The 16,883-nt window shown below is 41.1% G+C and overlaps 1 protein-coding gene across 2 annotated transcripts in view; it reads right to left on the reverse strand.

Annotated features, from left to right (window-relative positions):
• LOC133122845 (acid-sensing ion channel 2-like) overlaps window positions 1–16,883 on the reverse strand; it is a 359,041-nt gene that overhangs the window by 113,732 nt on the left and 228,426 nt on the right. The window contains exon 1 of one of the 2 annotated variants that reach the window (XM_061233067.1): window positions 6,640–7,432. The exons of the other annotated variant lie outside the window; for it this stretch is intronic. Within the exon in view, the coding sequence (XP_061089051.1) occupies window positions 6,640–7,317 (678 nt within the window). The 5' untranslated portion in view covers window positions 7,318–7,432. Of the gene's footprint in view, window positions 1–6,639; window positions 7,433–16,883 lie in introns of those variants that run through there. 2 annotated transcript variants of the gene reach the window in all.

Genomic DNA, 16,883 nt, shown 5'->3' on the forward strand with positions numbered 1-16,883 from the left:
AATTCTGATATTGCTTTTTACTGAAGCATATCCTGGGGCAGGGGGTGGGGAGGGGCATGTGCTGAGTTGAGATAAAAGGGGGAGGGCATTGAGTTACTCAGCGAAAGGAGGGTGTTCATATTCATTTGTTTATATAAAGTAGCCTCAAGTGTACCTGTATAAGACCGAATGGGAACCCGCTAACCAGCAGCAACAGTCAGCGGAAGGAGAGAAAATAGGAGACAAATGAAAATATAAATGAAGATACAATTGCAGCTGTTTGGACTCATTTGACAGATAGAGTGGGTGCAGAAAGTTGGCCACCCCTGGTTTAAATGTCTATTACAATGAATCTGTATGTGATCGAAAGCAACCCTGAGTTAAACATGAGACTTTTTTCCAAGATTGCGTTTTATTTCCATTTTTTTGTGTTTATAAATTATCAAAGGAAAAAGATCTTGTGCAAATGTTTGGGAACCCTTCTGGATTATTCTTTGTTACTTTTTAAAAAGGTGATTACTATGGCCCAGACCCAGGTGATTTACTCGTTAGGGCTTCAATGAGTCAGATGAGTATAATTACAGGGCTGGCACTTTCTATTCTGAAGTAACTCCATGCCTTCTAAAGTATCCAACTGCAGTGGCTGTTCTGTCTGGTGTTAACAAAAATGGTTCCTCTAAACAGGGATTGTCCAAGGATTTCAGAATGAAGATGGTTCATTTCCACCAAAAAACATTATTAGAAAATGGAAGATGAATGGAACAGTTGGAAGTCAAGGCAAGGTCTGGCAGACCAAGAAAGATTTCAGATAGAATGGTCTGAGACCTGGTGAGAAATGCTCAGAAGAACCCACACATCACTGCAAAAGAGCTGCAAAAAAGTGTAGCAAATACTGTTCAGTACCTCCAGGGAAGACAGATGAAGGTTCTGGAATGGCCACCACAGTCCCCAGACTTGAATATTATTTAAAATCTGTCGAGAGATCTCAAACATGCCATAAATTCCGAAGAATATTTCTGAACTAGAGGTGTTCTGCCAGGAAGAATGGGGAAAAATTCCAAAAGCGAGACTCTTAGCTGGCTACAGGAAGAGTTTACAAGCTGTTATAGTTTCCCGATGAGGAGTTACAGAGTACTAACTGACAAACTTTTGTTCCAAACTTTAGCACAGGGCCTTTTTCCTTTTTTCCTTATTTTGAAACTGTCAAAAAATCAAGCAATCTTGCTTTAAAATTTTAAGAAACACGTCATGTTTAAGAGGGAAACGATGCAAAGATCTCTACCACTGTTTGACGTATACTGTACATTCTGAGGAAAGACACGTGGTGCCAGTGATACAGAGAGCATGCACCAAAATTCATTTTCCTTGCCACTTCAATAGAGAACAAGGTGGCAGAGACTGCAGGCACACAGGGGAAACCTCAAGAAAAGGGTATTTAAGATGGTGGGGGCTTACAGTAACTGTCTGAACTGAAGAGCAGACACAGCTCTATTACCACTCTGCTGAGTCAACTAAGGCACTGCCTAGCCACTGGTCAGGAGTCCCTGATCAATGAGGGAAACGACAGCCAGAATTTGATCCGGGCGTATACCATTACCCAGAGTTGTATCTCCACCGATATCAATCCATTTCCAGCTCAACATTCTCTTTATCTTTCCCAAAGGCTAGTTAAATAAAGTTCAGAATGGGATCCATTTTAAGTAGACACCCGCCTGTGTTGAGTTCAACCAGCATTTTGGAAGTGCACATTTTTTTTCTTCCAAACATTATGGACCAGATTTAATACGTTTTTTAGCAATGATTTTCAGGTGCACATATGACACATTCTGCCCACGTAACATCTCATGTTGTATGTATCAAACTGCTATATGGGGCTGGAACCACAGAATGCATGCCTTCTTGGTGTGTCATCAATGCATATATATGCATTTAAGGGTGGATTGCGCAAATAAAGGGTGAAGATACTATAAGTGGCCTCTGGTGTTAACAAACATCATTATGTATGAATTATTATGTATTCCGTTGAATTCACAAAAGTTCACACACTTAACAGCAGTCGGTTGTGCAAGAAATTTCTCCGTCTCTAAAGAGCAGGCGTAAACTGAGGCACAAAAAAAATAGAGACACAGGCTCCGAATCTTGAAATAACTTTGCACTGAAATAATCTTTGCAACAAAAATCACACTATTTCAACTCCAAGAAATCATCAAATAGATTATTAATATTAAATATTAATTAATTATTCCAGCCAAACAATAATTAAGGCAGGGTGTTTGTCACAGAAAATATTTAGAAAATAATGTATTAAATGAAACAATATCTCATCCGAAGCAGTGGGAAATGATTGTGTGTAATGAGCAGTAGCCTTCGTAAATAAGATGTTATTTTCAGGCAGACTGTGACCGCACCAACACACTCTCATCAGGCCGCATTTTATGCTGTGAGCATCATGTACATAAATCTGCCCCTAGGTGTGCTAACCACATGCACATTCGCCATTCAGTGGCATGCAGCAGCTACGGGTGTAAACGAAGCATTCACCATACAGACAATTAACCCTGACACCCAGTGCACAATGACACCCACCCATTGCACTCAGGAACCAGATTTCTTTCTACCCTGCCAACTGCTTGCAGAATGTACACTCCAGTCACTGCTGGGCCCCCAGGGAATGGGATACTAGGCTGCTACTCTGTATGCAGGATGCATGATGAGCTACCAAAGGAGCCGTAGCAAGGGAGCCTCTTTTGTGTGAACTTTATCCATCCGGCATGCTTTGGTCCCACTGGAAACCAAGTCTGCAGACACGGAGGAGAGGATCCTCAGCTGAAAATCCCAGCTAAAACCAGCTGGGATTCTAAACTGGTTTAAGATTATTTAAAATGTATTTTTGACTATTGTAGCCGGTTATAGGTGGTCTCCAGCTGGACAAAGCTGGTTAAGATGGAAGAGTAAGCTAGTGGTCAACTGGTGGACTAGCTGATTGTATAGGTTAGTCAGCTGGAAAACAGTTGGTTGACCAACTGAAAGTGTTGAAAACACACCTTAAACCAGCATGACCAGGTTTGGCTGGTTCTCTAGCTGGAATTTTCTTCTGGGGGGGTAATGTTAAAGGTACTCACATGCATGCCACACACTCTTCCTGTGTAACTATTTCATTGTGTCTAATGGGCTAGACCAATGTCCATCTGTCACTTAATTCCATGCAAACCAATTTAATTTCTGTCCACTGCTTAAACTCCTATAAAAATAATTGGATGTTTTTCAGGCAAGGGAGCAGAATGCTGTATCATATGTAAATCAATTAATCATCAAAAAATAATTTGGGGATTCTCAAGACTAGACCAGACACGTTTGATAATGATTTTTATATCCATTTTATTGGCTGTGATTTTCTTAAAGAGAACAGGAGCCTTTATTTTGTGCTGCAACCATCACCAAAGGTGGACTCTCACTTTGGATACATCAGTGTCATCAATACAGGAATGTATTTGTGTAGGTATTTTTTACACATTATTAATAGTACTAATTCTCATGCATTCTTTCATGCCTTTAGAAACACTTACTGTACCCTCTCTAACTCCAAATACTAACAAAGCAAAGACAAGAACTATCCCTCAAATGATGGTCAGATCAAGTAGTTACTTCTCTTTCAATAATAGAACAGTTAGCCTATTTATCAGAATATGTCCTAAGCTCCAGCTAAAATGTGTGGAGCAGGGGTGTTGGCGCATTGTTTCGATTTAGTTGGAAGCTATCCATATTTAGCAGAGGTTGAGCTCACAGTGAAACTGGCCACCACAAACTACAGCAAACGAGTGATAGATGTATTGATTGGAGCGACATTCAGCCTGCAGCCCCTATTTCCAGATGATGGAGTTTCCGCAATGGGGCTAGCCACTGGGGATCTAGCAAAATTATTTTTCTCATTAGGATTCTCTCCCACAACACACCTCTCTCCGTTTTCCCCATCTCCACCCCCATTTGCTTTTCCAGAGGTCCCAGCACTGTAGTAGCCCAGACAACACTGTCAGAACTGAGATGGGCATACCCACAAACTGTACATGCTTAAATGCAGACTGATACATATATGTACATGTGGAGCTTCAAAATCAGACTTGTGCAGTACTGTGCAAAAGTCTTAGACACCCTGGATTTTTAAAATATAAAATTGGTTTTTCACTGTCCTTTATAATAAATGTATAGATATTTAATACTATTGATTTCATTATTTCTGAAAGCATCTTTGCATTTTTTTTTTTTTTTTTTACATGACTGTAGTACTGGACCATTATCTAGCAATTAAATGAATGTTGTGAGGTTCAGAACTGGGTTCCAAGCATGTCCTCCCATCTTTGTCTAATGGGAATGGATAGCTTATCTCAGCCTCTAGCACCTCATCAGCATAAAGATTAATCTCTGATCTCAGATCAGCTCTGAAGGCCAACTGTCAACCATTCCTGGAAAATAACCCACTCACAAGGAATACATGAAAAAACATGGCAATACAATTGATGACCAGCCTCACTCAGCCAGCAGTGAAATCCAATCCACAAACACAAAGAAGAATTACAGGAAGAATTACTTTACATTCCATACTCTTAATCTCCTCTGATGATTCTCTTTCTAAATTTCTGGCAGTAAAATGGACAAATCAAGCCTAAATAAGAGTTGAAATTATAACCAAGCTTCAAGAAGTAATTAAGAGGACTCCCTGGAGCACTGTATTTGTCCCATTGAGAATATAAGGCCCAACAGCTTCAGAGAATGATTGCTTAATTCATTAGTGTTCTTGTCTCGGTTAATTGAATGTCCTGCAAAACTTATGAAAGCCATACATTTTGATCCAATGATCGACACAGATGGGCTGCCAAGGAGCTCAAGAATGGAAATGTATTCATTACTCTCTCTCTTCAGCTGCTTTGGACGACATCGTTAAATAGTTAAATGAATGGTTATGGTTCTCTTTTACACCGGGTGAAATACTCACTCAGTCACAAACTGTACTGGTGTATCATATTTAAAATAACCCAGGGAAAAATGGCCAGAAAGACCTTTCATTCAATTGTGAAAAGATACTGCCTGAAGCTGTTTGGAAACACAAGCAATGGGCTGGCTTTTGCACACCACATACTGAAAATTGAATAAACAACCTCTCATAATGGCTCTACTCGTGGCTGTCGTCCAAAGGCAATCTGTTGAAAAAAAATATATATATATTTTCCCCAGCCTATTCCTGTCAATCTCATGTAGAGCTATTTGTGTTTGTGGGCTACAGGTGTACAAGCTAAAATAGTTCAGCCTTATTGTAACAAAAGGTGCACTGCAATTATGAAATTACAATAGTAAATATCTGCTTACAGAGTACTACAAAATAACCCTTGCAACTCAAGCATATCATCATCAAAAAATAAGCCACTTTTCCCGAGTTTCTTATAGTTAGTGTCATGTGTATTGATGAAGGCTATAAGGGGACTCCTAGACTCACAATGCAAAAGATGAGTGAACCCTTCCACTGTTCCCCTTTGTTGGTAAGTCATCTACGTCTCAAATGATTGTTGCCTTCATATTTATATGACACAAAAAACTTTGATGTAATAAAACTCCAAATTGGCAAAGCCAGATTGTTAGAAAGACTCTCCGGGAGTGAGAACAGCAGTTTAGATGCTTATCAGCCTCTTATTTGCAAAGCAGGGCAATAAAACTCCAGCCTGTTGCACAGTTTACAACCCTCACCTCACCCCAAACTCAAGCAATAAAAGGCATATTTGAACAATCCTTGATACCATTTCACTACGTCAAAAAATCATGTACCAATATGAAAACAAAAATGGTATGAGCCTCTTCCTTAATTTAAGTCTTCAACCATGTGTCTGTAGTAATTCATTTTGAGATATTGACACTTTTATAGGAATAATAGGTGGAAATTGTCCTCTTTGGGGGGCAAATTGGAAATTAAAATGTCAACGTACAAGATAAATGTCCATGTAGATATGGATCCCTTCTTTTCAAATTATGCTGCTCTTTCCAAGCTGCGAGTAGTCAGTGCAATAAGAAAAAACAAACAAAGCAATGGTTATTTTATTGTCTGACAGACAGGCTTTGCTGCTTTTCGAAACCAATGAGAGACTCCTGTGCTCATATTGTACGGTGTAAATGATAGTCCAGACATCTTTTTTTCATGCAAATTACCATGTTACTTTGTATAAATGTCTTTATGTAAACAAATTGCCCATGGAGACAATAAAGCATTATTATTGTTATTTTATCACAGAACTGATAGTCAACAAAAACAAACCCTTGCTGCCTTAAGGAGTCGAAATAACTAAATACAACAATTATTCACCATGTCTGTTAGCACTATAAGCATATTCAGTAGCTGTAAAAAACAGGACAGAGCTTTAGTATCTGCTTTAGCACTGAGAAAACAAAATGTGCCTAAAGGAAAGACCAAGAAACAGCCTTCATAACTGTCTCCATTACCATTGCTCTCTATTTTGTTTAGCTAAGATTTGAATCATTTGATACTCTGGATGAACACAGATTCCAGCATAAATGTACTGAGAATGTGAGGAGACTTGCAAGCAGCACAGACCGTACACAATGCACCATAGGAGAGACATGCTGAAAAAAGAGAGGAAATTTATTGCAGACACTCACGGAGGAGAAGTTCTGTGGTCCACATGGTTCTCCTCGGTACTTGCAGGAGAGCAGCATGTCCTCAAGCTGGTGCCCCAGACGGTCCATGAACTCCATGTTGGTGCCCTCAAAGTTTCGGGGCGGGAGGAAGAGACTGAAGTCAGAAAGCTTGCTGAACCAGGTCTGCCGCTCATTCTGCAGCAGGTCGAGGACAATCGGCCGGGCCGTCCGGTTGGCCAGGAGGAGGCCCAGCCAGTGTCCGGCAAAGTACAGGTCGCTCTTGGTCAGTTTGTAGAAGCGGACCAAGTTGTTGTTGCAGATGGTGACGGTGGGGAAGTCCAGCTCCTTGGCCCACTCCATGTGCACCTTGGTGTAGGTGGGGAAGGAGAGCCAGTAGAGGAAGCGGTTGGAGGACCAGGACAGGAGCAGGCCGAGGGAGGTGCAGAGCGCCAGCAGCCAGAAGGCGCGATGCCTGCAGGAGGCGCTCTGAGAGCACGTGTATCGCAGCCCGTGCAGACGTGTCCTAGCCAAGAAGGCCGCGGTGACCTGACCCCTGCCTCGCTCCGCGTGCTTTCGCCTCCTGCTGGAGGATTCCCGCTGGCGACAGCCCCCCTCCGATGTCATGGCTGTCCACAGCGCTCCTAGTGCAGTAGAAACAGCATCATTCCCCAGTCTGGCCTGGAGGTCTGGGGCCCACATGAATCTCCAAGTGCTTGATCCACCCTTGACGGAGAAGTGCACGCCCTCCTTCTCAGCCGCTCCCTGCAGGAACTACCCACTTGCAGAGCCTCGAGAAAGCAAGTAAGTCACTCAGCAGAATTTGAAAGGGGAACTTATGTTTATCCGAGCGCTCACCTCCCCCCCCCACTGCTCCTCAGTGCAAACGGTCTCCCTGCCCTGATTACTCTTCTCGTCCAACTCCGCGGGAAAGCAAGCTTCGCACTCGCACGGATACGCGCAGTGCACTCACTGCCCAGGCTGCTGCTATGCTGCCCAGCTGACTCCAGCATAAAGCAGGGTGACAGCGAGAGAGAGAGAGAGAGAGAGAGAGAGAGAGAGAGACAGAGAGCAAGGGAGCGTGAGAGAGAAAGGGGAGGAGAGAGGGGAGGAGAGAGCAGGAGAGAGAGAGAAAGAGTGATGAGTGCAGAAAGAGAGCCACACAGACAGATTTAGGGGGTGGACAGAGGACGGGTGAAAAAGAGAAACAGGAGGTACTTGTAGCACGTGAAAGAGGAGAAAGAGTTGCAGGGTTGAAGGGAGGCGGCGGGAGGCTCCCTCGGTGCCTCTGGCGAGGCAGGTCTCTGCGGAGCCCGGTCTCACTCAGCCCCCGACTCAGGGAGGGGAAGAGGCTTGAGTCGTTTCCATGCCGACGTTAGCCAGAGCATCTGCGTATCTTACTTTTTTTTCTTCCGGCTCCTTCTCGCCTCATCCCTTCTCTCTAATTGAAGCGTTTCACAGGAGCGATGTCTGTTCAGCAGCAGCCGGTCAGCCCCCCTCCGTCCTTCTTTCCCTCTCTGTCACTCTTGCTGCCTAACCCCAGGGAGGAATACCTGAGGTTCTTCTCCGAATCCATTCACCCGCCAGAGCGTGCATGAGATTGTCCATGTGCGCACCCTGCAACCCGACTGCAATTCAGCAACTCCAGCTCTGCTGCTGATTTTTTCCCCCTGTTCTTTCCGCTTTTATTTTGACCTTTTTGAATTCATTGTTTCTTCAGGGCATAATAAACAAAAAAAATTAAAAAGCTTGACTTCCAGATCTCAAACACCACCCCTGCCTGTTCCCTCTCGTCTCTGAGTGGACACCCACCGCTTCAAACCTGCCCCCCTGTGTTGCCTCCCTCCCACTGTGACCCTCTCTCCATCCTCTCAGCACGCTCTGGCTCTGAGCAAATGGCAGACTGCTTGGCTCCCAAAAAAGCCTGTTCCACCAATTCAGCTGCTACCACTCAACGCATTATTATTAGAGACACAAAGAGAGAGTGAGAGAGTGAGAGAGTGAGAGAGTGAGAGAGAGAGAGAGAGAGAGAGAGAGAGAGAGAGAGAGAGAGAGAGAGAAACTGCACTCTACTGTAAGGAAGGAGGAAGTAACATTTATACTCTTCTTTAGGAAGTTAGACTAGCTTCAATCCTACACACGCCATGTCACAAACTCATATTCCTCCTTATATTGATATTTATATACCGTATCTCTTCATCTGACTAATCAGAACTGTTTCTACTTTTCACAAAACATTCACAGCTGACATGACTGTGAAGTGAATAGTTCTCCTGCAATTCATTGGAGTATATTTTATGACCTGGGAATAACACTCCCCACGCTTTTCACAGTAATACCAGACAGTTGCATACACTTTTGTAAGATTCATTCATTGAACTGTATCCATTCAGGAAAAATAAAGTAATTAAGGGTGACATGTATTAACATCTCAAAGACACTTCAAAGTAACACTAGGATGGTCTCCTGAACTTCATTCATTTTTAATGAATGGAATGCAAAAAATGTAATAGCTGCTATGGATTAGTTGATAATCTTCTCTTGTTATGGGGTGTATCAAAAATATGGAGGCACAGTAATTTTGTTGATCCCCTGCAACAGCTTCTTCTATCCATGATTTGTGAAAATGTCAGCTCTTGATTGTACATGAGTCTTTTTGTTCCTTATTTCTATCACAAATGTATAATGAAAATATATTTTAATTCCAAAAAGAATAGTTCAGCACATAAGACATTTTAAATGCATAGTGCCTTAGTGTTTCTTATCTGTGATATGATAGAAACAGTTTGGTGAGATTGTGTTAGGTACTAGCATTCACATATTTTGGGAATTGCCTGTAAACATGTAGTTTTGCAGGTCTATTGTGGAGATGCCTGAAGTCCTTGGTCTGTTCCTTAGCAATTAGTTCCAAATTCAAGTACTACGAAAGAAGCTTATTTTATTATCAGGCTCGATTTCTTCTGAGAAATCAATACCGAACGGCTGCCTAGAGCATAACATTGGTTAGCCTGTCTCCTTGTTATTTAAATTTTATAGAGGTCAGATTGGAAGTTGAGACTTCTGTTGGTTGGGTGCTTTGCGCTGGCTTTAACCACAGTTCTTCCATTTCTATTTTAGAAGTCAGCCAAAATAAGACGGTTCATAATAAAATACATGTGAAGGAATGTAACATTTTAATAAATATTCTGCTTGCTGCTACAAATATTTCCTTGTTTGAAATTATGGAAAAGATTAAGTTAATTTTAGGGGTAGGACATTTAGAAACAATGTATAAATGATGACAAGCTCATTTGTCCTTGCATTTACTTGAGCATCTTTTTGGGGGTGCCTAAACCCAATTTACAATAGCAGATCAGCTTAAAGGCAGCGCAGAGCATTTTATCTGGCTTTACTTCTCACAGAACCCTGAACAGGATGTAAATCTGGCAGCTATCTGGCAGCTATCCCTCCATATAATTATCAGGATTCAGTAGACGCTGTAGATGCTCCCGATATTGTCTGACTCACACTTTATTTAGCTATTCTGGGAAACAAAGACAAAGAATGATCGAGAATGCTATGATCACAGACCTTTATGAAAGGCTGAATGTCCATGTCCACCATGGTATTGCGCTGGTCCATTACCAGGGGTAGTCAGATAAAACAATTCTTGTTCTATCAGACTGGGCTACAGTAACCAAGTCAATGAATCGGGTAACCAAAAATATCTGAATATCTTCATTTGTGTAGTCATGTGCTGTAAGCTGTTGGTTTGCATGTGGGCTGGTTAGACTGCATGACCTCCGCAGTTCTCATTCTGATTGAATGAATGAATAAATTCATGAATGAATAGTTTATTTCGGGCACACATTATAAGGAAGAACCTTGACAAATTGTGTGAATATACGACAGACAAAACATCATCATACAAGTTTACACCAGTCCATTTCACACAGTAAAGTTTGCACAATCAATGACCGAAAGAGGAATAGGCTGAAGCCAAAGACCTTCTTTTATGTAATCTATTATATAAAAATATACTATTTTTATATTCTGACTGTTGCTTCATATGAAATGCCACACCCTCCTCAAAAGCATGCCGTAGTTCACACGATTTTGAAAGGATCATTCAATATTGCAAGGACAGTCCCAGCACAAAGCACAATACTCTCCTCTCCAACCAAGCATGGCATTGGCAAAAATAAAACTTCACATGGACAGCGTGCAATTTGTATTACATGCAAATAAACATGGTTCATCCTCAACCTGATCCTCCCAAAATAAAAAAACTATACATACAGTACATACATACTGTATATAAAAACTGTCATATATCAGGCACTTTCCGTCACTGCATAAGACCAACAGTGTCTTATGTCTGTGTTAGAAGAGTAAATATCATACTGAAATAGACTAAACTTAAATAAGACAACAAGGCTAAGGTGTAATTCTGCTTTCCTGTTGGGTTGTTATATTTTATATGTTTGGTACATTAAACATGAATGTGTATCTATCCATATGTTCTGAAGAAGGTGAAACACAAGGTTTCTTGCTTCTATCTTTAGCCAAACTAAACTAAATAATTGCTTTGACACTTTTACATAGGTATTTACAGCACTCTAAAAATGTGTGGCAACAATAATCAAAAGCCATTTTCCGTTCCATTAATGGTTTGTTTGTAATGCAAATACCTGCATAACCTTTCCTGTATCTACCTTATTTATTTTGACATTGCCCTCGAAGGCTGCATAGGCAAAAAAAAAAAAGAAGAAGAAAAAATTAAATTAAAACATCTTTCTATGTAAGTAGAGTTATGATTGAAATTGGATCTGTAATCTCTGATGTATCACAGTCGACCAGGCCGGGAACACTGTTGACTGTAATTGTCCTAATCGAAAGACGGCAAGAATCCATTTCGTACCACTTTCCCAGATGAAAGCACTCAGTCAATCGAAGGGGTGAAGGAAGACTACATTTTCAGGAAAGGCAGGGGCAATCTCCTAGGTCAGAGATCAGTAGAATCATCAACCCTCTTACTGTCTGTTGAGAAGCACAGCGTTAAAACCAGAAGAGAAGAGTGCAAGGGTGGCTAAGAATCCAATCTATTGCTTGAATAAAGACACTGCCCATGGCACACTGAACTGATTACACTTCTGTTGCAGCTTTTTTTTTCACCATCTTTGAATTAGCAACCGTCTTGGAGGAAAAATTGGTGGGAAATTACACTGAGGACCCTTGCCAGTTTAGGAAATGCTTCATTTAATTTTGGAATGAGTTGGAAGCATGTTCGCTTGTACACTACGGTGATGTATTGCATGGTAAATAGGGTAGCTATGCCCTTTGGAATTCACAGTTATGTATGTCCTCAAATTTATTGTTAATCATCCGATGTAGGTGATTGTTACTGGCAATAAAATATTCACAATGAAAGGTTTGCAGTGCAGGTTAGGTGAACATTTTCTGAGACATTTAGTGTGATTACATTTTAAGGGTCAGGCCAAATAATTTGTGCTTTGGGGCCCTTTATTTGTTTCATAGACTTATAATAAAACAGAATATTGATGACAGCTGTATTTCATGTAATACGTAGGCTACAGTATATTCCTTGAATTTTCTATTCAGTTCATAGAGGACAGTCTACAGTATTTGTATGCAAACTCATCGCAAACATTCAATTAAAGTATCTGCAAGGAGGACCAGTTGGGGTAAGCACACTGAGGCGAATCTGCAACATTTAGGGGCCAAGGTAATGGACACCTCAATGTTTATTTCAAGATGGGAGAGCCTATAGTCACCCCTGAAGGCACAAGGCTACAGTACATTAATGACTTCCCACTGAGCAGAGGGAAATTATAATCAATATCCATATTTCATTTAGCCCACAAATTAGAAATTATGAAAAGCCTTTTTTTGCGCTCCGACCACCACCCCAGCATCCACCTGTGAGCTTCTCAAAACCCCCATGGGGTTGTAGTCACTCCCTGTCTTGGTTGGCTTATAACAGGGAGTGATGAGAGGCAGAGCCGTGACAAAGTTTGCATTTACATTAAACCTCAATAAATATTGCTTAATTAATTGCTGTCTGACTGAAATACAATTATCATTGGAAATCTTAATAACCCATCTGGAGAAAGCATATTAATACACATGCCAATGGCAGTGTCTGCTGTTTTAAAATGCTCACAGAATGCAAAAGTCATCGTTAGGCAACGGAAATTAAGCATCTAAAAATGACTTTAGATTGTAAAATGTTTTCTCTTTAAAACTAGCAAGGGCAAGCACAAGATGAGCTTTTCTCATGCAGGAATGAAAGCATGACATCAGAGCCACAGCCAGACAGAGTGAGGTGATGTCGCCATTGCCAGCCTTCCCTCTGCCCCCATCTACTATGGAGCATCAACCACAGACAGCCTTTTCCCTCACTGGCTGACATCCTGGGGTTACGATCTGAGGCAAAACAGTTATGAGAGTTTGCAAAGAATGGTGCAAAAAAACAAAAATAAATCCAGTGAGCAGCAGTTCTGCAGACAGAAAAGCCTTGTTAATAAGAGAGATCAGAGGAGAATGGCTATACTGATCAAAGCTGATAGGAAGATGACAGTAACGCAGATAGCCGTGCATCACAACAGCGGTATGTAGAAGAGTATCTCTGAACACACAAAGCGTGAAACCTCTAACTGGATAGACTACAAACTTAAGTCTAAAAAATAAGTCCAATAAATACCTAGTAAAGTGCTCACTGAGTGTATAATGGATCAGATAGTGTTGATTGACGTTTAGTAAACCAATATATTAGACTAACTCTAAGTATTAATGAAAGTAAGTTTAAATACATATTATACATGTTTTTATCTGTTGTTATTATACAAGGTTTAGTTTTAGAAGTATGTATGATGTCGCTTGTGATTTCTGAGACGCAGTGCTGAAGGCCTCTGGTCGGCGCCACATGTCTGAAGGCTGTGAAGATAACTCCGAATTTGAGACCTTGAGCCATCTCTGCCCTCCCTGCATACCAGCCCGTATGAGATAATGTGTTGTTTACTGCATGCAATAAACCTCTATTGTAACTTAACTGTAGATGTATCACTTATTCACTGTATGTGTCTGGAATAACCATTTTGATCATAAAGTGATTCTTCAGTTTTGTGATCTTGTTTAATGAGAGCCTGATAATTTAATTAAAACTCATTTTTATCTACCAAGAGTCTCTCCCGAGTTCTTCTGGCTTACTACCGGATCAGTTTGCACCATTATGTGATACACAAATTGCAATTGTTATTAGAGCATTTATGTTCTGCTTTGTGTCAGCCCATAGTTTGCTCATTGTGACAGATTTTACTTAGCTAGCTAATTGGATAGCGACTCAACTGTTGCTACTTCAGGGGGGTGAATCACAAAACCCCTTCCAAAACTGGTACATGCATTGAAGTAAAAACAACTTCCAGGTTTACCCTGTGAACTCATCCTCCTAACTCAGTAATTCTGTTTCACAATATCCCCCCTGAGCATCTGGACATCTGGACCAGTGTTGTTAAGAGTTATTCTGTGCAGTGTTTTGTGGAAAATAACTGTTTTGTCTTAGAAACAACAAGGTTTAATTGTTTCAAATCCAATGTGCTGGAGTACAGAGCCAAAACATCAGGAATTGTTCCACTGTCCAAATACTTACACACTGCACTGTAAATGCCAAAATCTGGTGCACAGTAGCTCAAGAGACAAATGGGCATCCTAATAGGACATTTACATGCTTCATAAGTGCCCTAGAATTGCCCCTCTGGGGCGCCTATCTTAGAGAACTGTTTTTTTTTCCCCAAGTTTTGTTTGACCTTAGCGCAAAAATAAAGTAAGGTTGCCCCTTTGAACGAGAAACTGATCTCTTGCTACTAGGGTGCCCCCATGGGAGAATGAAACACACTTTATTTTTGGCCCAAGGTCACACTAGAGGGGTATTTAAGCTGCTCAAGCGCTCTCTTGTGTGACATTAGGGTCACAAGCTGGGGATATATTGGGCCGGAGCCAGCCATGACATTAGGGCAAAAATAGGATAAGTGTCCCTTATTAGCACAGACCTACCCTGGTAAAATAAAGCTTTTTTTAAAAACAAGAGCACTTCAGCACTCCAACAATGGTAGGGATGGGCTGCTTCACAAGTGACCCACGGCAACTAGAAAATGCAGCTGGGCAGGTGAAAGGTATATAATTTTTAGCACCCCCAAACAAAACATAGTTCTGCTGTCTATGCTGACAAATGATTACATCATGAAGAAGCATGTAAAAGTAATTAGGTAGAGACACCAGCTGGACTCAAGGTCACAAGTGACGACAAGATCTTCCATCTATTAAGATCTCTCTTCATTTAGTCGGCACAGAGAAATAACTGGCAATCTGATGAAAGCAAATGACAGGACACAGCAGGCACTGAAACAGAGATGGCACGTTCAACAACAGAATGTTAAAATGTCACTGTCATAGAATGTGACCGTTAGAATGTCACCGCCATGTCACATCCACCACCATAGCTTTCACAAGACGTTAAAAACAATGAACAATGCATGCAGTTCAGATTTTTCAAAAGAATATGAACAATAAATAAGTCCTATGTGTGGCTGCAGTGACAGTGCATTGTATAATACAGCAAAATGTGCTTTGATTGTGAATGCAGTAAATCTCCCTGTATTTATGTATTTACTCATTTCAGCCCTTGAGGTGAAAGAGGTGTGTACAGCTAAATAATTAATTAAACAGATTCAGGAATGAATATTGAACTTTTCTAGGATTTGAACTCTAGCCTCCAGCTTGACCCTGTTCATCAAGGAATTCAGGGGATGCTTAATATAAGTAATTATTGTGTACATTCAACTATTGTATTCGCCCTAATTAATATTGAAGGTTCGAAAAACAGAAATCAGCGGTTGTTTGAAATTGAGGACAATGGTATTATCCATATTACTACATTTTATTTGTGATATATCTTATATTTTCCCGCTGGCAATCACACATATAAGCTACTATTCCGGATTCAGGAATATTTTTTCCTAAATTGCTTAATATTTGAAAATATTAAGATTAAAATGATGGTTTGAAAGTGTCACACACCATGCTCTCCCCGTCTTAGCGTTCCCTGCCTTGTTTTTGTGTCTCTTATCCTTGTTCGCTTTCCGTAGTCTTTTCATTCATTAATTCATTTCACCTGTGACTTGTTACCTGTTCATTATTTCAGTTGTCAGTGTATTTATACCCATCTGTTTGCCTTGTTTCTTTCCCACATTGTAATGTGTTTCAACCATTCTTTCAAGCTTCTGTGTTGATTACCTGCTACTGGACTTTGCTTGGATTTTGATTCTTGGATTATGTTCAGTCCTCGATGTAAGCATAAATGTTTTTTATGTGGTCATTCACACTTGCTGAACAGGAAACAACATACTAACTAGTGTACATTAGGCAACTTCAGACTGCTGGCTCTCGAAATGAGCTAACCATGCAGTGACAGAAAGCAGAACGTAAACGATACAATGCTGATTACAAGTTCCAATGGTCACATCATGGTAAACTCAGCAGGGATCAAAATAATTCACTAGAGACTCTACAAACATTAGGTGCTGTACTGTTCAATGGGCTCTGCCAACACAACCTCAATATTTTCCCCATCAAATCTTCCATTAAGATTGGCCAAAAGAAGCGCGTTACTTAGTCGCGTCATTATCTTTGTTTTGACCAAATGACGTGGTTATGTCCATGTTTTAGCCACAGTCTATGGTTTTAGCACATCTTGATGTCAGGGTTGGGAGGTAGTGACCGGTTGTGGCCACCAGGGGGCAGGGGTTCATTATTTTCACCTGGCCCTCATTAGTGCCAGGGGAGCCTACCTCCTGAGGGTATTTAAAGCCCTCGCTGGCAGTCTGTCGGCGTTTTGGTGTCAACCATTCGCTCTTGCACCAAGCTGGTAAGCACGCGGTAGACTCGATGTGTGTGAGTCAGGTATCGTGCTGTTTTGGGTTTCTTTCACTCTTAAAAGAAAAGATAAGGAAGGTGATCAGATTGTTAGTGCTGTGTGCACTTCTGACGCCTTCCTAAAGGTTCTTTTTATTTCTAGCTCGTGTGAGATTTGGGGTGAGGGACGTTGCCCCCGGTATTGTATTTTGGTTTGCGTTTTTCCTGAGCTGTGTTCTCAAGGTTCTTTGCTTTTGCATGCCTAGAGTTTTTGTACTAGGTTGTACTTTTATTTCGGTCCCCGGTCTGGGGTTTCAGTACTCGTCACCTAGCACTTATTTTGGTTGGGTTGTTCGCCC

This window comes from Conger conger, chromosome 2 (genome assembly GCF_963514075.1).
Source record: "Conger conger chromosome 2, fConCon1.1, whole genome shotgun sequence".
Taxonomy (NCBI): domain Eukaryota; kingdom Metazoa; phylum Chordata; class Actinopteri; order Anguilliformes; family Congridae; genus Conger; species Conger conger.